The sequence below is a fragment of the Paramormyrops kingsleyae genome, chromosome 6 (assembly GCF_048594095.1).
Source record: "Paramormyrops kingsleyae isolate MSU_618 chromosome 6, PKINGS_0.4, whole genome shotgun sequence".
Lineage (NCBI taxonomy): Eukaryota > Metazoa > Chordata > Actinopteri > Osteoglossiformes > Mormyridae > Paramormyrops > Paramormyrops kingsleyae.
Window position 1 is genome coordinate 25,490,836 of NC_132802.1, and position 26,855 is coordinate 25,517,690.

General features: G+C 44.6%; 1 protein-coding gene across 1 annotated transcript in view; it reads right to left on the reverse strand.

Annotated features, from left to right (window-relative positions):
• col7a1 (collagen, type VII, alpha 1) overlaps positions 1 to 15,099 on the reverse strand; it is a 71,944-nt gene extending 56,845 nt beyond the window's left edge. The window contains exons 1-8 of the mRNA XM_072713213.1: positions 14,741 to 15,099; positions 3,813 to 3,972; positions 3,296 to 3,476; positions 2,875 to 3,031; positions 2,677 to 2,770; positions 1,840 to 1,998; positions 1,579 to 1,733; positions 1,293 to 1,422 (exon numbers count right to left, since the gene is read on the reverse strand). Coding sequence (XP_072569314.1) covers positions 1,293 to 1,422; positions 1,579 to 1,733; positions 1,840 to 1,998; positions 2,677 to 2,770; positions 2,875 to 3,031; positions 3,296 to 3,476; positions 3,813 to 3,876 — 940 coding nt within the window. The 5' untranslated portion in view covers positions 3,877 to 3,972; positions 14,741 to 15,099. The remainder of the gene's footprint in view (positions 1 to 1,292; positions 1,423 to 1,578; positions 1,734 to 1,839; positions 1,999 to 2,676; positions 2,771 to 2,874; positions 3,032 to 3,295; positions 3,477 to 3,812; positions 3,973 to 14,740) is intronic.
• Positions 15,100 to 26,855: the final 11,756 nt, after the last annotated feature.

Below are 26,855 nucleotides of genomic sequence, written 5' to 3' on the forward strand. Positions count from 1 at the left end.
AGCTGTAACATTTTCTATTTTGAAATGCATATTCTCTTGAATTGTTAATTGAGTTGGATAATGCCGACCTTACACCTAACGACATTTCAAACGATTTCAGTGTTGAAGAAAAATATCCATTGTTGGACAAAATCATGAGAGTTTTGCTGGGGTTGTGGTCTGCTCCCGTCACCTCAATTGTTAGGCGTAAGGTAGTCATGTTAACTCCTCGATTTCAATACTGAACGGTGATTATAACAATTACAGTAGTTGCCACAGAGTGCAGACAGACAACAGGATGCACAAAGTACAGAATCCTTACTGTTAAAATTTAAAATTTGAATTTAGATGGATGGTTTGACTTACTTGATTTACGGAAAACTGACGTGGTTTTGTTGTATTTAATTGCTGCTACATTGTTTATCCTTGGTTTTAAATTTTTATGGGACAAATGGATATTGGATTTTTTTATTTCGCTTTTGTATTAACAGGGCCTAGATCAGTGTTGTATTGGTCAAATAAAGCAGCTACATCATAAAAGCATTTCACAATGTCCACTAACTCAGTGCATCTAAACCCAGACCTCAGGGACCTTCCAGCTCCCAGCACACCTGTACCAGGTATTCGGTGATCCTGATTGGCTGGGAGCTGGGAGGGAATAGAAATGTGGCCTGTCCGGGGGGCCCAAGTACTTGGCTGACAAAAAAACTGCACTAACAGACTTTTTGTTCTCAGTTAGTGACATGTTTAGGAACAAAAGGTTGATTTAAATCTGAAACCTATTTGGCAAATGGATCTAAAAACAAAAGCCTGACAACGATTGAAAGAGCCACTTAATTACTGGAAAGATCCACATTTTAAGATGTTAAATAAAAACAAATATTTCAAATTACAGTATTTTTAACCTCTGAGCCATCTGGCAATTCTTTAGAATGAAATGAATCAAGTAACAAAGATTCTTCCCGTTTGCCCTCCATCAGCATCCCTGTGAGACACTAACTGAGTGTTTTTATTGTAGCTGTGAATTCTGGGATTCTGTATAATGGCACGACCAAAAGCTCCCGGGTTGTTTAAACCAGGAAGGAACATTATAAGTTTCAATTAAAACTATTTACTCATATTATTTGCTTTCCCACTGTGGTTTCAAAATTAATGTATGCAATAGCCCAATCAAAGAAATATTAACACATTACGACTTCAAAAGTGACACTGACACATTCACTTTGACAGCCCTAACCATAATGAATCAAAATAACCCCCCCAGTGTCTTCTTTATGACCCTCATCTTCGCCCCCCTTCCTGGCACCACTCACTGGTCGTGGCCTTGCCAGAGACTGACTCCCCAATACTGTTGGGGTACTGGGCGATCACCATCACCAGGTACTGGCTGCCTGACTTCAGGTTGCGTGCGACGTAACTCCTGTGTTCCGCCCCCACCGTTTCCTGTCAGTCAAGGTGCACTTGTATTAAACTGTAGATTTAAATGTTTATAAATATAGCAAACTGACAAATGTATTTTTATGCTGTTTAAAACACCAATAACATCCTGCAATGTAATTAACATGTCATTTTGATTGGTTAAAAAAAGGCGGGTCTTACCTGCTGCCGCTCAGCAGTGATTGGGTTCCCTAATCCAGAGAGGGGCGTGTACTGCACAATGTAACCACTCACGGGGCCTCCTGCTGGAGTCCAGCTGACTCTCAGCGAATCAGAGGTCTCATCTGAGAAATGTAGGTTAGAGGGACCGGAGAACACTTTGGACAAAGACCGGAGGAAAGAGACAGAGAGACGGGAGTAGGTGTGAGAGTAACGACCTTATTTTACAGAATTCATCACATCTGTGAGCGTGATGAGAGGTACCATCGTTGGCGTAGACTCCTCCCGAGCTTTCACAGACGCGAGGAGTCACCAGGGGCAGCAACGTGCCCAGAATCCTGAAATCCCCCACGAAGAAGGAGAAGTTACTCTCGGGCTTGGAGGCCACCACGTTCAGCTCCGCCTGGTCTGCGTTTTTTATACCTGAGAGGAAAAGGACGCGGGAACGGTCGACATGGAGACGCACAAACACACTCCTGTAAGTCTGCACATGCTACAAGACGCTGCCTAAAAGCCCTGTGAGACAGGGGAGGGTTTTAACCTTCTGCTGGTCGGACTCCTATTGCCGCTATACTCTTCTATTAGCCTGATGGCCTTCTGCGTTCCCGGAATGTTCTTAATGTTCCACTTCTGATCATTGCATTGTCTTATTAGGTTCTTCTACTGTTTGGAGGAAATTGTGTAGTTCCTTCTCCTATGCTGCTTACCTTTGTACCTGGGCATTCACTGGAAGATCAGCTTAGCTGCACTAATGCCTAGTCGACTCCTCGACAACATGTACGCTTATAATGTCCTACGTGCCTCACTTGTACGTCACTTTGGATCAGGGTTCGGCCATGGAGTTGGAATATAAATATATATATATAAATGGAATATAAATCTCCATATATAAATTTAAATTCAACTCCAATTCTGTTCCCTGTAGTTTTTTTTTATTCCAATCCCAACTCCAGTTCCATTTCCTGATTTGGATTGGAATTGATCAATGCATTCCGGAATGGCCCCCACCCTGCTTTGGACAAAAGCGTTTGCTAAATAAAAATGGCTGTGGACAAGTCCCACCCCTTTAATGTCAAAGGGGACACTGGGGCAGGGACTCACCCACGGCGAACATCTTGACCCCCAGGTTACGAAGCTTCTGCGCAGGCTCCCTCACGCTGTCCTGGGACTTCCCATCAGTGATCAAAATGGTGATCTAAAAAAATGGGGAATGGGGGTTGAGCCCTCAGGTGGCCCCGTGCCAAAGCCCCAGCCGCTGAGGCGACCCCCGGAGCGGCCCCTGATACCCGCCCCCCCCACCTTAGGGATGTTGCGCACGGTGGGCGGACTGAAGAAGTTGTCAGCGACAAACTTGAGGCCGGAACCGGTGCGGGTGTTGCCACCCTTGTAGTTGAGGTTCTCCACGGCGCTGATCAGCTCGGAGCCGTTGGTGTAAGTGTCAAAGGTGAACTCCACTCTGGGGGGGGTCACATGGCGGACAGTGACACAAAGAGTCAATTAACTTCACAGGACAAGAGCATCCCATTCTATTAATTTTTATATAGTGCCTTTCCTGGCAGGCCCAAAGCACTCAACACAAAATCAATCAATACTGTTTCATACAGTGTCTACATCCGGAAAAAGACCAAGGGCTGACATAGAGACATGCACACAAACAGAAAAAACTAGCACATTTATACATAACACAGAGATGCACGCACACTAACACAAGGGTCCCGACCTAGACGTGTCACTGTACTGCACGGTGCCGAATCGGACGGCACCGGGCCCCACGGCGTCGACGAAGGCCCTCACGATGCCCGCCATGAAACTCCTGATCTGCGCAAAGTTGGAACGGCCGATGCTGGAGGAGCCATCCAGCAGGAACACGATGTCAGCCGCAAGGACGTTCTTACAGCGCCCTGGAGAGGGGGGCCGGGGGGAGGCCAGCCAGAGGGGTGGGAGGGATTTTAGGGAAAGTGGGACAGGCAGATATCGCAAAACGAAGGAACAGGGAGAGCAAAGAAGAAATTAAATTCATAGAGGCACAGTGTGTTTTTTATTGACAATGATTTGGGTGAATCATCTGATAATTTCATTCAATGAAAAACCTACTGCAGTCTCTGTGAGACAAAACCAACAGTGTGAATAAGAACATTCTTCACACAAACTGCCTTCTGTACCAAAGTTAGCAGTTAGCGGCCGCCAGCGCCTGCGGGCACAGGGCCATCCCACGAGCTACCTGCCACCAGGGGTACCTTGAGCAGAAGCCTGGGGGAGGAATGGCGACAAGGCGGCCAACAGGACCAGCCAGCTCCTCATCTTCCCGTCCGGACAGCACGGAGGGACACAGCAGGAACGCCGTTTAGCACCCAGAGCCCTCACAAGCCGCAGAGCCGCATCCGATTATGTGCCGTCCTGAAAACACACGGCGGTCCGACTTAATGTCGCACAGAATGCACAAGGAGGAACGCGACGAAAGCTTTATCGGGTCACTGAACGGACAAACAGACAGATGCACCGATAACCGTCCAAATCCCTTATCTGCCTCCATAACCTGGACCAAAAGTTATACTAGAGAGCATTTAACCTTCAGCTGACATTAAGGAGGCAAAGCTAACAAGGAGGAGCAGCTGGAGTTTAAAATGGCATCACAGTGAGTTTCGAAAGCAGTTCACTGCGGTTTACAGTTTACAGTTTACAGTTTCATCTTCATGTTGACAACTTCGCTGTTGACAATACTGTTTATCCTGGTCAGGTTTAAGATAGAACCAGACCTCACCGTGAACTGGAAAGTTACACACAGTGAAAACCATATATTCCATCCATCCATCCAGACTGGGTCACAGTAAGCCTGGCACCATCCCCTGGTGGCATAGCACATGGCTTAGAACAGCAAGGGCATGATGCCAGTCCATCAGAGAGCACACATAGGCACACACACGTACTGCGGCATTTTAGAGATACAAAGTCACCTAAATTGCATTTTTTGTACTGTTACAGGAAACCACAGTGTCCAGGAGAAATCTGGCCAAGCTCAGAGAGATGGTGCCGACTCCACATTAAAGCATCACCCACAAAATGAACACAGAACCTTCTTTTCAAAGTTCACACTGTGTAACCCCACACCAACATCTAATCTGACTTCTCTTCCAGTTACACATACCCCCCCACCCCCCCCAGTATCCCTCATCAGCCTCACTGAAATCTCTTTCCACACATGAGACAGCCCCATATAAAATAATTACCAATGCCACACGCACACACAGGGTCACGCTAAAAACATTACTCAATGAGCTGAGCAAGCTTGGCGGCAGACTGCACTGGCTCTCTGAGGATAACTTCATTCAGCACTACATCGTAGTCGTGGGGGTCGGAGAGCGCCTGCGGAGCACAGACACAAATCTCCCCTCGCGTGTTGGAACGGCACGGCCCCACCCCGACACACAGACACACCACTCTTCACAGCACAGAGCCTTCAGGCTGCATCCGAAACAGGGGCGGGGCAAAGACCTGCCAAGATGATTATGAGGGACGAATGTGCATGTCTTTCTGTGTTGGGACTGGTTAAAAAAATATGGTGTTAAAACTGATTCAGTCAGACCACTGAGGATGTAAGGGGGGGTGCAGTGTTTCGCACTGTTGCTTCACACCTCTGGGACTAGGGTTCAAGTCTCCGTCAGGGTTCCATGTGTGCAGAGTTTGCATGTTCTCCATGTGTCACCATGGGGTTTCCTCCAGGTACTCTAGTTCCCCCCCCCATAGTCCAAAAACATGCTGAGGTTAATTGGAGTTACTAAATTGTCTGTGTGAATGATGTATGAATGTACCCTGTGATGAGTTGGTACCCCATCCTGGGTTATTCCCTGCCTTGTACCCTGTGATGGGTTGGTACCCCATCCTGGGTTATTCCCTGCCTTGTACCCTGTGATGGGTTGGTACCCCATCCTGGGTTATTCCCTGCCTAGTGCCCTGTGATGGGTTGGTACCCCATCCTGGGTTATTCCCTGCCTTGTACCCTGTGATGGGTTGGTACCCCATCCTGGGTTATTCCCTGCCTTGTACCCTGTGATGGGTTGGTACCCCATCTTGGGTTATTCCCTGCCTTGTACCCTGTGATGGGTTGGTACCCCATCCTGGGTTGTTCCCTGCCTTGTGCCCTGCGATGGGTTGGTACCCCATCCTGGGTTGTTCCCTGCCTTGTGCCCTGCGATGGGTTGGTACCCCATCCTGGGTTATTCCCTGCCTTGTGCCCTGCGATGGGTTGGTACCCCATCCTGGGTTGTTCCCTGCCTTGTGCCCTGCGATGGGTTGGTACCCCATCCTGGGTTGTTCCCTGCCTTGTGCCCTGCGATGGGTTGGTACCCCATCCTGGGTTGTTCCCTGCCTTGTGCCCTGCGATGGGTTGGTACCCCATCCTGGGTTGTTCCCTGCCTTGTGCCCTGCGATGGGTTGGTACCCCATCCTGGGTTGTTCCCTGCCTTGTGCCCTGTGATGGGTTGGTACCCCATCCTGCGTTATTCCCTGCCTTGTACCCTGTGATGGGTTGGTACCCCATCCTGGGTTATTCCCTGCCTTGTACCCTGTGATGGGTTGGTACCCCATCCTGGGTTATTCCCTGCCTTGTGCCCATAGGCTCCAGACCCCCTGCGATCCTCAATCGGATAAGCAGTTACAGAGGATGGATGAAATTCATAACATGTTGGTTCTTTCATAATGACAGAGTTCCTGTTCTCTGATATGTTTTCCTTCACTCATGCAGCATTTGATACCCCGTAACAGTAGACAGCTTAATTTATATCAAAAAAAGTGTTTGTAGAGAACCGCAGACAATGTACACAGATACACAAACTCGAAAAAGTACGAAGGTAAATTTCAGGAACATAATTCTGCCTGGAATGATACGTCTAATATAAAAAGGCACTTGTGTACTACGGTATTTTCAAGAGCAGCAGTATTCTGGTATTTTGAAATATTGGACTTCGGATTTGGTGAATGAGGCGGCTCCCCATGAAACATTTTTGCCTAAGAGCAATACCGTGATATGCCCAAAATACCGCGGTATTCTGTAAAACCGCCCAAACCTAGTCGCGGCCATCAATTGTAGGAAAGTGGGTGAATAAAAACTCAGCAATTCATTACTCAGGTCAAGAAAGTAAAGTTGATAGGAAATTTTATTTCTTAAAACACTGTTTCTACACAGCTGCAACTCGAACAAAGTGCATGAGCATGAGGCCCCCTGCTGGTGACTGACAGGAACAGCGTTGGGTGGCTAAGTGCAGTCAGGGCTGCATAGAAACACCTGAAATTATTTCAGCAGACACACAGAATGGACAGCTAGCAGGCTGTGAGGAGACATTTGCTGAATCTGACAAGATGTGTTTTGCATTAATATCGCACATCCTACCTTTAATGTAGCGCAGGAAAGAGGCACAATTATTCCTGCTGGCACTAGGCCTCTAAAATCACTTCAAAATGTCTAATTCCAGCTGTGACCTGATGAAACAGTGCAAATAAGCAGGTGCTGACTCAGAGGGGGGACTCCCACACAGCGGCGCACACCTGGACCGGATCACAATGGACGCATTTCCTCATGTCTGGACAGATGAGCATTTACCCGGCAGGGATGAGAACCAGAACTGTGGTACAGACTGTTCCGGCAGGAAGCCTTGTGTGGGTGGCATCCCTGATCCCCAATCCGCTCACAGCCTTCAGGTCAAACTAGTAAGTGAATGGGGGGGGCAGTACACTCCCTGGAGGAGGGGATCCCAACCTTTCCATATTCAAGGACCAGTTTATGTCGTACAAAAACAGTCACAGACCAGTGAGCTGCTGGGCGATTGCTTGGAAACTTCATAACTTTTAACTGCTTCCACTTTTTGTTCATAGGCGATCAGGATGTGCAAACAAGAGAAAAGAAAATATACAGTTTATTCTTGGAAATGAACCAACCGATCTGCAAAAACCCCAAAAACGGACCGGTACCGGTGTCTGAACCGGCTATTTGGAGCTCATATTTTATAAAAATAATTATAAAAGTGTTCATCAGAAAACAAAATACCTTGGATAATCAATACCAGTACCATCCATCTATTCATCTTCTAACCACAGAACAGAGGAGGTAGCTTTTCCAAGGAAACATGGACAATTTTAAGGTACCAATTTGTCTCAGCCAAATCTTTTTGAACTGCAAGAAGTGAGGAGAGGTTTCCTCGAGGAAAACAGTGCAATATACGGAGAACATGCAAGCTCCACCAACATGGAGTAGAGGCAGAATTTGAACCCAAACCACTGAGACAGAAAGCAACACTGTACTGTAGTCACCATACTGCTCTATGAATGGCAGACAAATGCAGGTGTCTGGTTTAGGCCTAGTACTTAAGATTAAAAGCAATCTATTATACATCTATGGTAATCCTCAAATAGTTTGTCATGTACTTTATCCTGGATATGTCATTAATATGCGCCTGAAGGGTTTTTAAAGAACCATTACACTTGTCAAGGTTCCTTAATGAAGCCTTTTGACCTTAAGGTATGATTCTGTCATAAGCAGTCAAAAAAAAGCAAACCTTTATTTAATGAAAGCCTGGATTTTTCTCATTTTTTCAATATAAGAAATGAGAAGCTACTTCACCAAAAGATTTTCTGGCCCTTTTTACAAATCATTACAAGGGGTGCTAATAATTGTGGGGGGGGGGGAGGGGCACTCTACCTACATACTCCCACTCAGCAAAAAAAGACACACTGAGCCAAGGAAGAAGAAAAAAAACTTCAATCACGCAGTTACCCGTCCCGGAGCAAAACATCCTGATGTGTATCATACAACCACACATATGGGACCACATGACATTTTAACTCGCACACGCTCAGTAAATGTTTGCATTTGCCACCTGTCCGCAGCCCTGGGGGCTATATTTTGCCAATTGTGATCAATCAGTTGGCCATCAATATAATAAAGCAATAAGGAATTATCCATTAATCATCTAGCAATAGGCCTGAAAACACACTGCGATTGGCTGATCGATCATGACTGACGATCATGGCTCTGAAATGGGTCATTTTAATGCTCCTTTTGATCAAAGGCTCACCCAGAATGATCCCTGTATTTCAGTTGACAGACAGACAGACAGACAGATAGATAGATAGATAGATAGATAGATAGATAGATAGATAGATAGATTTATTTTAAATAAACGCAATTATTTGATTTTTATTCTTTCTTCGCGATTAACTGCTGATAAAAAAAATGTTTTAAGATATTTTCTGGTCGATTTATTATACAATCCCACTCGGGGTACAAGTGGTTGGCGGATGGATGAAAAGTCACTCATAAAAACGCAAGCCTGCAACTTTTAAAGGGGTTTCTCTGAACTCCATACCTTCTGATCGCCATAGTAGAAGGGGCACGACACAAAGGGACGAGTAGAAGGACACATCCCTGCTGGATTTAGCAGCCCAAAGCAAGCAGGCCGGGGGGCATTTGATCCACAGTCTGAGACACAGGCTGCCAAGGGAGCCAAAGAGAGTGGGCGGGAGATATGAGCACGGCAGCACGGGCGTGACCTACCCCCCCGATCAGGAGCATGGGGGAGGGGGCGCAGAGGAAGGGGCCAAAGAGAATTAAACAAATCAGATGCACATTCTTTCCCTAAATAATACCAGAGATGCACCATCACTGCACAACACAAAAAAGGAAGAGCGTCGCTCCTGGGCCAGATCTGGCACCAAAACAGCCTGATGCACCCCGCTGTGTCACATCGGGGTGGACTGGGAGCGCAACCATCAAAGTGAGGAGGGGAGAGGCACATCCTTACAGAGAGGGGGGGCGAATGCAGGGGACAGATGGGGCACAGAGTGTGGGGGCTGCAGAGAAAGGAGCATCGGAGGAACACAGCAAAGCTCCAGCCACGTCACGCGATGGGAAAGTCCCAGAACAGAGAGGCAGGGCAGGCAGGCCGCCGTGAATTATGGGCTGGCGATGGGCCGCCCAGTGCACTGAGAGCCCCCCTCCACCTCGCCACCCGTTTTCGTGGGACCTGAGCAGCCAGTAAGGTGAGGAGTAACCGCTTGGCTGCGTCTGCTGCGAGTTCGGCGGGATCTGCCCTGAACAGGTCACCTGACACGTTAATGTGCCTGTAATTAATCCCTGCTCATGTCCCCTGCCTCGGCAACGACAAGCCCCCTGGAGACGGAGACACAAAGAGAGGGCCAGCACACAGACACTCCTCGCCAGTCTAAACCTTCCCCTACAATCAGTATTTACTTCTTTTTAATCTATAACCTTTGAACTTGAACACAGACCCTGCTTCTTCCTAAGAACCCCAACCACATCTTTGACTGTAGAAATGATTACATGAAGGAGAGTCACACAGACGATCCACGGTTTTGTTCTCTGTAGTCATTAACAGCAGGGTGTTCTCCCTGCCAAGTAAGTGTTTCGTCTGTTTCCATGACGATGCTACCGCCTGTGACCCCCCCCCCCCCTCGCGGTGCAGAATGGGCCCACAGCCGGACACCAGGTGAAAAGTCCAGAGAAGCAGCCAGTTAAACTTTGAGGGTTAACTGGAGTGAGTCATTTAACTTACTAAGCTATTTTTAATCCCTTAGACTTTATTCACTGCTACACTGCCATGACATTCAATACCAAATACAGATGGTGTGCATAAAACATAACAGCCCATGTTTGAAAACCCACATCCCAAGAATACAAAACAAAAAAAAAAACTTTCAAGTAAATGTCAAGTAGTACAAGGAGACAATCTATTAAACGGAAAAACGTTGGCCGTCGCTGCAGCAGAGGTCGCCCGCATGCAGCGGAGACGAGGCTATGTCTGATTGCCGGCATTTCCTGCCCACCTTTCTTGGCAGCTGAGTTCTGCGTGGATGCTGAAGATATAACAGATGGCAATAATGAGCAGGCACTCCTTGTCAGGGCTGATTACAGGAGCTGCAGGATGGCAGCACGGGACCTGCCCTGCAGGAGCGCAATGCAGATGTGTGCTGTACAGGAAATGCAGCTGGTATCTATCAGAGGAGTGAGGAAGTCGTTACACACATTCCTCAATCATCTAAAATACATAGGAGGATAAATCAGCATACATTTCCCATATGCCTGTCTATTTACTTGCAATCTTTTTTGTGTAATCATTATAAATTCCATCCATCCATCCATTTCCTGTACCCGCTTGTCCTGTACAGGGTTGTGGGCGTTGAACTGAAGAAACAGATTCCTTTTAGCCAGATTAAATAGCCATTCACAAAATAGAAGTATAAAAAAAAAATTTAAATGCTGGTATTACTTGGTGCTAAATAAGGGCAAATAGTTTTGTTAAATTCAAAAAAATAATTGAAACAGTTTCAGTTAATTTTTTCTAATTAAGAAAACTATTGGCCCTGATTTAGCACCATAGTACTGTACCGTTTCAGAACCGTTTGACCATCTAACGCTGCTCCACACACATAGAGCTGGACCAGAGACTCAAACCCTGGTCCCAGAGCTGTGAGCCAAAAGCGCTAACCACTGCTCCACCATGCCAGCCTGTCGCAACTTTTATACTATTACCAGCTCTGCCAGGACTAAGGTGGTTCCGCATCTTTTTCATATCAGCGGTGGGGAAGTTAAGCACATCTGCAAAGCAGGTACCCAGGGGATACCCTGACTGGTTAGAAATTTTTCCTTTAATGTGACACAACACCAGTCTGGTGGGTCATAATCAGGGTTGAGATTCAGATTTAGACCGTAATGGGAATTATGCACTGATGCATAAATTAAACGCTGCTGCAGACTCTGCCCCCTAGTGGTTACTTGTACACCTTACACCTTTTTTGTGACAGCTGGATATTGCACTTACTGCACACTCATTCTCAATTCCAGAATTTCCCCCAGGGACTGATAAAGTCAGTCCTCTATAACCCCTTAATATCTGCACTACCTGACATCTAATAATGTGACTTAAGAGTAAAGAAATTGCCAAAGGAGACCAAGGGAATTGTAAAGATGTGTATCTGGTTATCAAGATCACCATTCCTATTTAACGGCTAATTATTTACTGCTCTACCCTTCTGATAGGTCCTACTTAAGAATCTCCACTTTTGTTTTTTGATAGTTAGTTAGGGGCAGATAAACGGTACCTTAAGTCTATTTTCATGCCTCTGAGAGCGGGCTAATCCGGGCGGCAGCCGGAGTGCAGGGACCCAGAAGCAGTTCAGCGCTGCGTGAGCAGCAGGCATGCCCGTCCCAACATGCCCACGTCAGGGAGCTGCAGGTTGCCCCCCTCCCCCTGACATCTCAACCCCCCCCCCACCACACATTCCGGGCCAGCTAAACACCAGCCAATGGGGAAATGTGCCGCGGGGGGCAGGACACCCCCCAGCAGAGCATAGCACAACCCCAGTGATACTTAACAAATCCCTTTGCCATCCCATGGGACTTTTAACCAACAAAGTCTGCTAATAGCTTTCCTGGCAGACCTGGGCTAGTCCAGGGAATCCACCAAACCTTAGTCACTTTGCATGTTGCTTCCTGAGTTTGGGAGCCCAGGTAAGTGGAGGTAACACCCTGTCTGGGTGCAGGGATGGTGTCTAGGGATGGCACAGTTAATACTGATCTAGTACTGCAGAATTTCTATGCTTTTGAAAGCTCGGCATTAGAAATGAATTCTGAGAAGGCCACTGTTTTTCTGAGTCTCTTCCACTGTTTTCATCGTGCAGTCACTCAAATTTACATATTAACACCATTCTCTGTAAAAGCTACTTCTGTGTGTTCAGTTTAATTCTTAATGATAACATTGGAGAGCCTAAGTGTTGCCCTTTCATTGCAGTATCTTTTGATGTGTTATTTATATGTGTTTTTATAGATTGCCAGTTTAACTGTGGTGGCAAGCAGTTGACCCCGACTTAACAGCACCTAATAATAAAAGGAGCATTCCACACTGGATGGATAAGCAGTGTTTTCACCCAGGGGGAACTCTGGCCAATCAGACCAATCTCTGCCGATCGGATGACCCCCAGAACCACGACACGTCCGAACGCATGCGCTGCTGCCGACACGCCTCATACCCAAAATGAGGTAAAGGTCATTGTGGCCCTATGTGATTATCGAAGTCAAGTCCCACTTTAATACTCAGAATTTCACAGAATATTTAAGGTTATCTGGGATTTTTTTATGTACCTTTCTTATGATGCTGTATCACTCCTCACTGCTCATGTACAGATATCAATACATCTATCTATTTTCGCCAATCTCTTAACTACTTAAATACTGGACAAATGTAATATAATGTAATATAATGGAACAGTTTAGTAGTTCATTTTCCTTCTCTTCCATCAAATCTGAATTAAAGACATTTCCTTTCCTTAAACATTTCTCTTCTGTCTCTTCCTCCTGTACCGATTACTGGTATTTTTTGTGTGTAAAGCGACAAATAAATGGATGTAAATGGAACTAATTATTATTATTATTATTATTATTATTAATTCAGCAATAAACAGAATCATATTACATACATAGTACGGGAAGTCACAGCACAAAAAAACTGGGGGATGAAACGTTCTCTGTGAACAAATAAAACTGGTAAAAAAAAACCTCCCTGTTCTCCTCTCCCAGTAAGGTCACATTTCCACAACAATATCAGAGAGACCCCAAGTAAACCTTCCAGCAGGGGAAGCGTGACCCAGAGTGACCCTCAGTCTGTCTGGGGGGCACACATCACCTATCCTGGCCCTTCCTGACCTCACGCATGTTCCCCCCCCCTCCCCCCCCCCCCCCCCCCCCCCCCGAAGGCATCTCCCACTCAGAAAATAAATGCTTTCCCAGGAGGTGGATTACTATAATTACTGCACTGTCAAACCAGGGCCCTCTAAATGGGGAGAGAATCCCCCCTCCGCCACACAGAAACACACACACCCACAAACACACTGCACAGGTAGCATTTCTAGCTCTGAAATCAAAGCAAAGGCGTCCCCCCCCCCCCTCCGCTAAATGTGCGTGATGAGACAGCGTCTCTCTGACTGACTCCAGCTGCATTCCCGCCCCGCGCCCTCATTCTAACCCAATTTGCACACTTCGTGCCCCAGGCTGTCACAAACAAAGCGGATATATCGAGAGAAAAGCCACAGGCTAATAAATATCATTAAACATCCAATCTGTCTATTTTTCAACAGCCACTCATCCAGTTTGCATCGTCGCGAGGTTTTTCACAGGACCTGTAAATTCATTAAGCATCACTTAACTACCCTGTGGGGAGTCTGCGAGGGTTTCAGTATAAAATGGCCACACAGCTGGATTACACAGCTATTCATTATTCAGGACTGAAACATCGTGGTATATTTTTATGACCTTGGGACTATGATTGCAACAAAGAAAAACCTACATTAAAAGGACATAATCTGATTATTGTTTTGAAAAAAAAAGTATGAATATATAGAGAGATTAGTCTCAATGAAGTAGGCTTATTCTTCAAGTGTTAGCAAATTTATATTATATTTATATCTATTTATATTTCATAAATGCTGGGCCTAACTGACTTATTTACCTTAAAGGCAAATAAGATTTCGCATCATGTAAAGGAGGTTTTGTGGGCGGATACCTATACTTTCATCATTTAGCCTCAACTATCTCTCTGCATAAGATAACTTGAAAATGTACCGCAGGTTTAAAAAAAATCACATCACACTAAAGAGCGCGCTGTCAAACATGACCATGTTGAATATGACCATAGTTATTATGTTTGGTATAAGTCCAGAAGAAGTTGGGCTGGATCCTATTTTACGCTAAATTCCCTTGAAATTAATGAATCGGGAATTTTCGTTATCACAGGTTAGTAAACTTAAAGTCATCGCAAAAGCACATGTTCTAATGTTCCTTATGCTGTACTGTCCGTTTGCATCCATCTGCTCGAGTAAAATGCCATACAGCGAGTGCATACATGTTATGTTCAGTGCATCTTTATAAAGTGACAATCAAATGCATAAATAAATATCAAGCGAGCGGATCGCATTTAAACCTAATAAATCATTAGCGAGCGCACTTGGCACCAAGCACCGTTTTCACGGAGCCCCCTGCAGCCAAACGCGGACCCCCCCAGAGTTCATCCCGGGCTACACGGCAGCGCCCCTTCCCCGGCACGCGTCGCACCGCACCGCTCCGCTCCCCCGAAAGCACCGGGGTCACCATCCGCCCGCTCACCTCTGCGCTTCTTCTCTCATACTCCACCGGATTTCTCTCTCCTCTGCGTTCGTCTTATGGGGAACCTGGCAAAAAAGAGACTTAAAAAACTTGCGCTTGTTCCCCCCCCCCACGTCAGTTTCTGCAGCTTCCTCCGTGCAATTTTGATCTTGGCCAAGAGTCGCTATCGCGATAATAACTCTCGGCTCATTTCTGAATCGGGGCTGCTGGTTCTATTCACGCTGCTCTATGCAGCTTCGCTTATTGGGATTAACCTCTGCAAGTGCAGCCCAGACTTGTTATATGGCTTAAGGGGAGAGTTTGTTTGGTCTCCCTCCCTTTTCAATCTCTTTGCAGCAGCCGGTTCTATTGCCCGCCTTTCTCAGGAGAAAGCAGCCAATGGCTACAGTATATTTGTATTTTACACCAGACTGAAGCTACTTTCTTTTTAATTATTATTATTTAGATTTACCCATCATTCCTCTGCTGCACCCTCCACAAATTGAGTCTAATGCATTTTTTGGTGATCATCCAGGCAAGAGCATGTTGAAAGAGTAAATCAGAAGAGTACCTGTTGATATGTATGAATCGCTAACATAAAGAAGAATAGTCTACTCACGGGCATCGAGTTATAATGGGAGGCACACAGACATGCCACCCCCCTATAAAAACAATGAACATCCTCTTTGAAAATATACCTGTTCAATTCAACTGGCAAGACATGATTTATAATTGGGGACCCACTCCCTACCCCCACACCCCCCAGGGGGAAAATTTTTATTGTGTGGACCCCCATCCCCTCACCCAAAAAATCTGACCCCCACAATATATTTCTACAATTTTCTCTGCCACTGTCTACACACGGTGTCCCCTCCTTGGGTGTGAATATGAGACACTCACCCGTGTTCAGTAAGTGAGCTCTGGGAGACACGCTGGTCTCCACACCTGCCTCTCTCCACATGCTCGTGGTATTCATGCCTAAAGGCCACTCCGGCATGAGTAAAACACACAGCGCTCATCATACCTCATCATCCCAGCAGGCTCTCGGGGGCAGTCATGCTGTTTTCACCACTCTCTCTGCACACGCTGCTCAGTATGGGGGCACGTTACAATGGATCATCTTTTATACCACGGTCTAACAAATCAGTCAGTTCTGTCACCATGTGATAGAACATCCACCCATTTCTACCCTAAAGAGATACTGAAATATCATTTCAGCTCCCATTATGTGATATCAGCACTGGAATACTTTGGTCTTGCCACATAGATACCTAAAGGATGACTTTAACTTGGAGACCTCCTAGAAATAGACTTTTCCTTCTTAAATGATTATCACGTCAGTTCGGGTCTTCAGACATTTTGAAATATAAATTTGCACTGCTTGACATTTTAATTTGCTCAGTGGTCCTTTAAAATCTGCATAAATGTATGTAGATTCGGCCATGTGGCCATTCGTTTGCTGGTTTCCTGAACGGCTACGCCAAAGCACCTGAATAGAGCACTATTAAGTTGTTCAGTAAAAATCAAACACATACCTGAAGGCTGAAAGCATTAGGAACTCGTGACCTATGACCCTTTAAGAAACACGATGGGGACATGGAGTAATGGGTGTGACAGGAGATAAAGAGGAGACTGACTGGCAGCAGGGAAACAGGGCTGAATGGCCAGGCGACAATAAGCTAAGCTAAAAATGCTCACAAGCACTGACCTTATTTAAAGTACCGCCTGCTGATATTTAGTAGAATTTCTCCCACGTCGTCTTCCTTGACTGCTTATGGGAAACTGCCTGACAGTGAGACGGAAGGAACCCATGGCTCTTTGAAGCTGCAAACTAAATGCAAACCATGTTTATAAACAGGCACATTCCTGTGGATAGTCCTCACTCGTCTGACTGTCGTTTTTGTTCATAGTTTGGGTCCATAGGAAGGGGGGGGCGTCATCTGCCCCCTCTTCAGACGTTCAAACACTCTGGAGATTAGTCTGCTGCTCTCCCTTACAAAGGTGTGATGATGTCACAGGGGGAGGACAGCTCCGTTCTAAAAGCCCACCAACTCGGAACAGACCCTAATGATAGATCGTCTTGGCATATACAGCTCTGGAAACGAATGAAGAGACCACAGCAATATTTTCAGTTTTACTCATTTCTCAATTTATTGGTGTGCGCTTGTGTAAAAGATACATTTTTTTGCAAACTGCAGTCTGGTTCTTCACTGTTTCTCATTAATGAAGGGCTTCTTCCTTCCTTTATGGATCTTCAGTCCTGCTTCTAGGATCCTGACACATTTGATGTCATCCTCCGATTCATAAGGTACTGATGGATAACTTAACGGCCTTCTCTGGCATTAGAAAGTCGCTTCTGCCCTTTACCTGGCTGGTTTCTGGTCATTCCCAGTGTCTCCTGCTTCACCTTATTCTTGTGTACTGCTGTCTTAGAAACTTTGAGTCTGGAAGCAACCTATCATGTAGCCTTCTGCCAGCAGAACCAGGATTAAACCAGGATTTAAAGATGTAGATTTCAAAAAAAATATATAGAGTGGTCTCAATTTTTTTCCAGGTCTGTGTGCATGTAGACTGGTCTCTGGAGGGAAATTGTAGTCTGAAAGAGCTTCTAAGCCACCGATCCATACCCAAGTCACTGCAATGAAACACACCAAATGTGATGTAACACACTCATCCCTAGAGTGATTTAACAGATACCGTCTTCAGGCACATTTATGCTTCAGCAAAGCAGTGTAGGGACGCTGCACACTTGATCACTCCCAATTGTTTTTGGCTGTTTCCCTGTCAGCGAACAGAAATAAAGGACGATACTTTGATTGACGGTGATGCTGCGTCACTGACACGCTTCACTTCTGGGGACTTCACCTGAGCAGCAGACCCACAGGCAATCGATCTCATATCGCGTGACTTCATGCTCTCTTTTCCATAACTGCTGAGGAAACTGATGCCACAACAGAGAGAAGAGTGTTTACTCTAATCATTGCTAGTTTCTAATGTTACAAACAGCGAAATTCAATGCTTAGTGGAGGGGAATTTGACAGTATTACGGAATGTAAAACACGCAGCATTTGGGTAAAAGTAAACATGCATTTTAGTGGATTACATATACATTTTTTTTTGAGTAATATTTAACTTATACTCAGTGTTCCGCCTGTAGCTTCTGGGATAGGCTCTATTCTCCACAACCTTACATAGGACATGTTTGGGGGTGTGTACATATTACATATGACAAAAACCTATTATTTTGACATTGTAGGGATCATTTTTTCAGTCTCCACAAAGGCAAACTTAATTTTATAAAAATCATGACTGCACTCAAAAAACTAAAATTGCCAAAAGTCTTGTATTTTGTTTGGTTACTTATGGTTAAGGTTAGGGCTGGGTAGGAGTTAAGGAATAGAAATACCGTAATATGGAGAGTCCCCACAAAGATATAAATACAAACATGTGTGTGTGTATTTGTGCATGCGGTAGCAATTACATATTCTTTTGCAATGCATACTGACCAGCCGTAACATTAAAACCACTGACAGGTGAAGTGAATCACTTTCATATCTCTTTACAATGGCACCTGTCAAGGGTGCCGTTATATATTAGGCAACTGAGCAGTCAGTTGGTTGAAGTTGGTGTGTTATGCCGAAAAAATGTGCAAGTGTAAGGATCTGAGTATCTTTGACAAAGGACAACTGGGTCAGAGCATCTCCAAAACAGCAGGTCTTGAGGGGTGTTCCCAGTATGCAGTGGCCAGTACCTACAAAAAGTGGCCCACGGAGTGCTAACCAGTGAACAGATGACGAGGTCATGGGCACCCAAGGTTCACTGATGTGTGTGGAGAGCAAAGACTAGCCAGTCTGGTCTGATCCCACAGGAGAGCTATTGTAACAATAATTGCTGAAAGCAGTTATAAAGTGGAGAGCAGGCTGTGCATGCATCATTTACCTGGGGAAGGGATGGCATTATGACGCACTGTGGGAGAAAGTCAAGCTGGCAGAGGCAGTGTGATGCCCTGGGCAATGTTCTGCTGGGTCCTGGCCTTCACATGGATGTTACTTTGACACATACCACCTACCTAAACATTGTTGTAGACCAAGTACACCCTTTATGGCAATGGTATTCCCCAATGGCAGTGGCCTCTTTCAGCTGGATTATGTGCCCAACCATACTGCAGAAATTTTTCTGGAATGGTTTGAGATACATGAAAAAGGGCACAAGGTGTTGAATTTGCCTTCAAATTCTCCAGATTTCAGTCTGATCGAGCTTCTGTGGGATGTGCTGGACAAACAAGAACAATCCATGGAGGCCTGACCTCGCAGCTTACAGGACTTAAAGGATCTGCTGCTAACAGCTTGGTGTCAGATACCACAGGAGACCTTCAGAGGTCTTGTGGAGTCCATGCCTCGACGGGTCAGAGCTGTTTTGGCGGCACGAGGGGGACCTACAGAATATTAGGCAGGTGGTTTTAATGTCATGGTGTATAAAAGTAGAATAAAAATGTATAAATGTAATGTGTAAGAATGTATGAATGTAATGTGTAATATGAAGAGGCCATGCTTTTACAAACAGTCTCAGCCCACAGATGAGCATCCTGCTCCCAGTTGCAGTGCAGATGTTCAGAGTGAGATGAGTTGGCAGGATATTATTTGCCACCAATGGAGAAATCTGGTGCATCACCGCTGGGAGCAAATCTGGGGAGAACAGGCTTTTTTACGCTTGTGGTCCATACAAGACGAGGTATGTTCTGAGGTCCAGAGGCTGTAGGCTGGCTGGAGCTGGGAATGTCGTGGGCTGGGCTGTAGTTTATAGCAATCGTCTCCTAGTCTTTGCATAAGGCTTTTGTTAATCACCATGGTTACCGACGGAAGCAGGTCAAACAGTTGGCATGACATAAAGGATCTTTTAAAAGCAGGGAGTGTAAAACTCTGGATAGACAGTTTCTTCTCAGCTTTTTAAACTCGAAGGTTCTCTCCGAGTGAGTGAGTTCTTATTTAGTCTGGTTGTGATCTTTTTCTAATCCTGCACACTTCCTCCTGCCCCTGTTTTGGCCCAAGTGCCCCTTGCTCATACTCATAATTGATTATGAACCTCTTTCCATGCTTGTGGTGGGAATTTAAGGTTTGAGATGCCATCCTGGCGCGGAATGATGTCCGACATGATGTCCATCAGTCACCTGACATGAAGCTGGGAAAGAAATTGCCATGTTTATTTGGGGAGAACCAGTTCAACTTTTTAGGGTTAATGGGCATTCAATAGGGGTGGGGTCAATATGACACAATGAGTAAGTGTGAAAAATGGCCTGGAATGAAAAGAAAAAGCTGCAAACAGGCAAATATCAGTAAGTACTTTGCTGCTACAGGTCTCAAACTGCCATTAGGATACCATTCCAACATATGAAGTGGGTGGGGGACACATTAAGTTATAACCATGTTTGACTAGGGAAAATTACCGTAATTTATGCTGATAATTTCAGCCCCTTAATAATGTTTTTTGGGGTTGAGGTTTCTAGTGCATGGTGTCCCCCAAAATGTTAAATAAGGATTCTGAACAACTCATCGTTTCCCGTTACCTCTGTGTGTAGTGCGTGTGTAGAGTGTGCATTTCTTTGGGAGGGGAATAATTGCAGTATAGAATGTTCTAAATCAGTTGTCCTAGTATTTGAAGGGCAGTCTGAAATGGACAGCAGTGTTGGGGCTGAAGGAGGCACCAGTACCCTATGAATACTCATTTGTACTCATCTGTACTCATCTGTACTCATTTGTACTCATCTGTACTCATCTGAGCCTCCTGCTCTACAGAACAGGTGTCTAGTTTACAGTGTGGTCTACTTCTATGATGTGTATGAATAGATGTCCGATGGATGGAAGAAGGAGTCAGATAGAAATAAAAATAAAATAATGGCAAGAATCAGCACCCATCGTGATCTGATCTGGTCTATATTCCCACAACCAGGAAATATTCACAACATGCATTAGGAAATACAGTGATGGAGGTATGAAGTAGTATTTGGTTACAGAATGTAATGGAAACATTCCAATGGATGATTTTATGTGTTTGGAGACTGTACTGCTGTTATGGACAGTAGGGGAAAATTTATTGAAATTCCTAATAAGATCAGTACCAACATGTGCAGTATGTAAGCGCACATGAGGTCGTGCTTGTCATTTGAGTGGTATCCCTACAGGCAACCTGCTGACTCTCTTACTCAGTCTCTGTCTCTCTCTCTCTCTCATACACACACACAGACACACGCACACAGACACACACAAACAAGTTTGCAATTATATCTTTGTGGGTACTCTCCATTCATTTCTATGGGGAAAACTCTAATCCCAACATGATGACCTTAACCCAGCCCTAACCTTAACCATAAGTAAACAAACAAAATACGAGACTATTGGTATTTTTAGTTTTTTGATTGCATTCACAGGTCTTTGTGGGGACCTGAAAAATGGTGCACAGTTTTGTAAGCAAATTAATAATACAAAGCACATTTATTAAAATTACACTTTACCATTTCAACCATTCTTTTTCAGCATCATTTTCCTGTTTATTTTACCCAGAGAGCCAGCACAGATTATGGGATTGAGATGTCCTGCACAGAGGTGTGTTGTGTTCATGTTAAATTCAGTCAAAGAATCAACCTGTGCATCATGGCCCACCATGGTAGAGCCATCAGCACCCTTATAATTTCCCCCCTCCATGGAAAAAAATCAGGTTGCCTGGAGACTTGTATAAGTCACCTCCCCTGTTCACTATGAGCATTTATTCCATTTATACCCATTTTATACTTTCCGTTCAGCAACCACATAACTATGTAATAAAAACATGTAGCTCTTCTGAAAAGTTTATTTTAAAAAAACCCCTGTGAGTGTTTAGTGGAGATTTTTTTTGCAATTATATACCTAAGCAGGAGCACGATGCTGAAATGAATTCCTGCTGCCTCTTCTACAGTTAAGGGCTTTAATGCGTCAGCCGGAAATTCACTTCCAAGCAGCAGAACTGCTGTCGAATATTTGAGGTGGGAACTGAACATCAATATCGCAATCAAGTATTAGGCCACCTGTAGGAATAGGGGGGTCCGTACGGCAGCCTGGGCTTGGTAAGTAACGCACAGGAGGGGGAGCTCAGCATCCTGTAGGGAGCAACACATGAAAGGTTTGACTCAGGGGCCGGTTCTGATGGAGGTGCACCATGCAGGTATAGTAAAGTGTCTGGAACAGAAGAGCGAGGATGCTGAAGGTGCTTTGCTCACGGTTCCCCACCAGAAGTCACATGGTCAGGTTTCTCTTACTGCAACAGCTGTAAACAGCTGTCCATTTTCTATCTGGGTTCTGTTCTATGAACCAGAGGTGGAAAGTTCAGGTACAGAAAGTAAAAATCCAGACCAAGATTTTGTTTCAACCAACATTCTGTGACTGTGATTCTTTATACTCAACTGGTTGGTTGAAACAAAATCTTTGTCTGGATTTTTACTTTCTGTACCTGAACTTTCCACCTCTTCCTATGAACTGGATTCGACAATAATGAAGGACAAGAGCTTCCATCCCCCCCCCCCCCTGTTCCTGTCCCTTGCTGTGTGTGTAGTGTTTGTGTGATGTTCCCTTGTATCTTGAGGTTCCATCTGGGTACTCCCAGTGTGGCAGCTCAAAAAAGTGAGTTTAGATGCACTGGTTTCTCTAAATTGCCCATAGTGAACGTATGCCAGGACTGGCAGCCTGTTTAGGATGCTGACCTACCTCCCCCTGACTCAGTAAGAGATAAGTAGTTTTTGAAGATGGATGGATAGAAATTGCTTTCCATCTAAAACGTGGTAGCTACCCTTAAACAAACGGCAGTTTTCTTGCACGTTTGGGCATATCTATATCTAAACTTATACAGTACAGACAAAATTAAATGTGTGTGTGTATGACTGTTCAGACTTTAATGGAGTCTATGAGTCATTGCCAGTCTGCAGGATAAAACCACATTCAGGATTCACCTTTTTGTTTAATCTCCTTCCCTTCTGCACCCAGCTACTTTTATATGGTCAAATTAGAGATATACAAGTGAATATAAACTCTAATTATTGTATGAGGACCCAGTAATTGAGCAGGTCAGACCAGCTTGCAGTAACCATTACACAGCTGCACTCTGTACCTTACAGCGATCACCACCACTTAGAGCCACAAACCATTTCTGAGACTGAGTACAGGGATTGTACCCTGAATGATGTGCGGAAATGCTCTGGAAACAGTTTTGATTTTTGGGTGTGGGACATTTCAAGGTCAACTGCATGTTCTGTGTGTGTTATCTGTGTACTTGGTTGGCGTTTAGCATGATCTCTGTGTGCGTATTTTGTCATGCATGAGTGTGTCTGCTTTGTGGTGCATTTTCTCACTCTTTCGTGGGAGAGGGAGTCAGTGCATTGGAGTGCTTAAGTTTGCACACATAGTTTTTGTTGAGGGTGTTCCTGTGCAAAACAAAAAAAATGCATCACATTTTTCTTACTGTTTTACCATTTCACCTTTACACAGCATGTGCTAGTGATGAGTTGTCATATCATGCAGCTGCTCAGTGGTCGCAGTGACCTGGTCCCCAGCCGTCACACAAAACCCCCAGGAAGCTCCCAGCTCCTCTCATCCTGTCACACGTCAGCAGCCATCTGGGCTATCTGCCACTGGCTATACCCATTTGCTCCATTCCATATGTGGAATTCAGCTTTTAATTAACACGACCTGAGTGAAATCATCCTATAAAAGGAACATTAGTCAGGGTGTGACTCAGAGAAAGCGAGCAGCGACTAGGGCTAAGGCTCAAGGAAAGAAATTGCAGGCTCTGAGGCCAAGGGCAGGAAAGGGCAGATTCCCCTTCAGTTTTGACCTTCATGCACGGGATCAGGATTAGTAAGGCACACGGGTGAGAAAAGGTTTGATTACCAACTAGGTCTTTATTTACACAGAATCCAAATATTTCAGCTGCAGTTTTTGTATGTGATAAAATAATATTTTAGACATAGTTGATGAACCTTTCTTGCTTGAAGGATTGGGACAAATATACTAGCAGAGTTGCCAACTTTGGTCAGCTGGCTGGTGTGAGATTTTCAATTCCTGACAAGTCTGCACACGCATTTACATGTATGTAAGAGTTTTATTACCTTGTAAACAGTCTGTAGTTTGCAAACTGCCCCAATGCTTTTGATGTAGCTAATTTTAGGTTTATAATGGAATAATACAGATTTGCAGTAAGATTTCTTATGTAAACGTGAGAGTCTGAAAGCATGAGTGTCACGCCAGATGCGTGAGAGTTGGCAGCCCTGTGCTAGGATGTGAGCTGTAAGACTGGGTTGTGGAATTTCTGTGTTGTGTTGAGGTGATGTCAGGAGATGAGCCCATACAATTACATGGGCTTAATCGCCAATAACATAAACGTCTGCTTTTGTTTCAGTCTCAGACTGCACGCCAGGTCTTGCTGAACCCTTTGCAAACCCAATGTTTATGTTTCCTTGCCCCCGCCCTTTTTATTAAAACTTGAATGTCTTTTATGTTTGTCTCTCTCCCTCGGTTTGTTAAACCCTAAAGCCCTTGACATCCTCATGTCATCTGTGGCTCAAGCAAAGCATATCTTGCAAGTGCTATAAAAACTAGATGCTATTAGTAAAAGAGATTGATTTGAATTATGCAGCATTCTTTGACTTCACGGCCCACATGTGCATCACATAGCTGTGACAAGCTAAAAGTCCAGGGACAGCCAAGGAAAACAAAGTAGATAATATAGATGCTGGCCCCTTCACCCCCCCCCCCCCCCATCTAATTCTTGCTCCTCCCAAACCCCCATCCGCTAAAATTTCTAGCCCCCCTAATGCTCTCCCCGCTACTCCAAAAAAATCACTGTTGAAAACCCAACTTTGTGTGACTTGTCTCAACGTAATCAGGCTCACCAGATCTGTGTCAGTGGCTGTCCTTTCATGTGCCAATACTTTTAGAGTTTACTGTGTTCACAAGACCAAGCATCTTCTGTCGCTACCCTTTTGTTCCTTTGCTGCCATCTAGTGCCTCTGCTTCAATTTTGGTGCATCAAAATGAAATCATATATATATATTTTCATCTATGTAATGTTTCTGATAAGTAGCATTAAGATCCCTCAAATACTTGTTGAGTTATGACATTCATAAGGTCATGTGTCTTCTGCATTTACCAGTTCTGCCACTAAGCACCATTGCTTCCATTTTAGTGTGATTTATCTCAATATTTGACCAGTTCCAGCTCTCTACCCATACAATCTGTCTGCGATGTTTGAAAAAGTTAATTCAATTTTAGTGCAACTACTGGATTTCTCTCAGAATTCGATCAGGTCCAGATCTTCACCCACACCATGTGTCTGCAAAGCTTTAAAAAGTTCCATAAAATACTTTTTGAGTTATTGTGCTTATGGTGTCAGAGGCTATCCTTCTCTTTGCTGTCAATATGCATCATTATTATACATTAATCTATCCACTAATGGTAATATAATGCACAGGTGTTGTGAGGCAGATTAACAGCTAGTTCAGGGTGCGTAACAGAAACCAGCTGGACTCATCCCAATGCGCCGATTCTTAAAAGCAGGGTTGTCGTTTCCCACTAAAATTAAAATGAACGAGGAACAAATTAACAAATGACACACAGAGAAGCTGTGGAACAAAAAAAGTAGAAAAACACATTGGATGTGTCTGCATCTATCTGCCCTTTGTTGGCCTTTAAATTAGTTTCTAATGAAGTTACATAATGTGACATTTAGGTTTTCAGAACAGTCTTGCTGGTCACACTGACACACTTTGCTGGCACTAATCAGCATTGGACGACGTTTTCCCAAGATGTTGTTTGAACATTTGGTGGGTGGGTAACACAAGACCTGTGAATCATGAATTATAGGAAACTGTCATCATCATTCTCTGCCATCTCTTTAGGAAATTCCAAATCTTGATTATTTCGTCAGACACCCCCAGCACTGTTAGCTTACCTTACACATGACTGCCATCTTGTGGAAGCCTTTGCTCTTCTCTCTCTTCATTAAAAGACCCCTGGCTAATTTCCCAAATGATCTGCATACAGCAGCTGGGGGGGCGGGGGGGGGGGGCATCAAACCCGAGCCAATCTCGGGTCACCTTCAGCATCACCTTCCATTAAGCTTACATTTTAAGCTCAGCATACGCTGAATGTGAAAGAATCATTTCATCCAGGAAGGATCTCATTCAAAATGACAGATAACCTTACAGTGCTCTGTTTATAAACCTGTACTATCCCTGAAGGTAAGACTCTCTCAGAGCTAATAGGGGCTTAAGCCTGAAGCCTTAAGTCTGGCAGCACATTCTCAGTGCAATTCCTGCTTATTATACTCACAGTTCACACACACACACACACACACACACACACACACACACACAGAGAGAGAGTCGTGTAATCATATCTTTTTTGGTACCACTCATTCATTTCTATGGGAAAAATGCTAATGCTAACTATGACAACCTTAACCCCTACCCAGCCTTAACCATAACCATAAGTAACCAAACAAAGTTTTTTTAGTTTTTTCATTGCAGTCATGGATTTTTATAAAATGGAGTTTTCCCATATGGGGACCAGGACACACACACACACACACACACACACACACACTGACAGCTGAGGTGCTCTTACCAATAAGCATTTCACACACACTTACAAAAATTTAAGGCTTTGAACTTAAAAATGAGCAGAACTGTCAAAGATGTATAATGTCCATGTCACGATGACTTAAGGGCCTAATGTTTTACTGGAATATGAATGCGCTTAAAAATCTTTGCCTTGAGTTGATGACAATATATTGGTCCTCAAAGTTTCTGGTAAAGTCAGATTGATACAAAAATGGTGTAAGTGTCTCATCCCAGCATTTTCGTCGGGGTGGGGGGGGGGGTGTCATTAAGTCTAACAAGGAGCTGCATCTACACCTTTATTTGCATTTACCAACATTACACATTATGTTGTCTTTGACCACTGGTTCTTTGTACATTTAGTGCTTGTGTGGGTAAGTGCAGGTTTCTGAATAAGTGCCAGTCAATGGCCACCCTTGCTGTGTTTGGTCGCTGCACTTTGTGCTGCTCTAATGACGCTCATTGGCGGGTCTCACACTCTCAGGAACAATATACTCA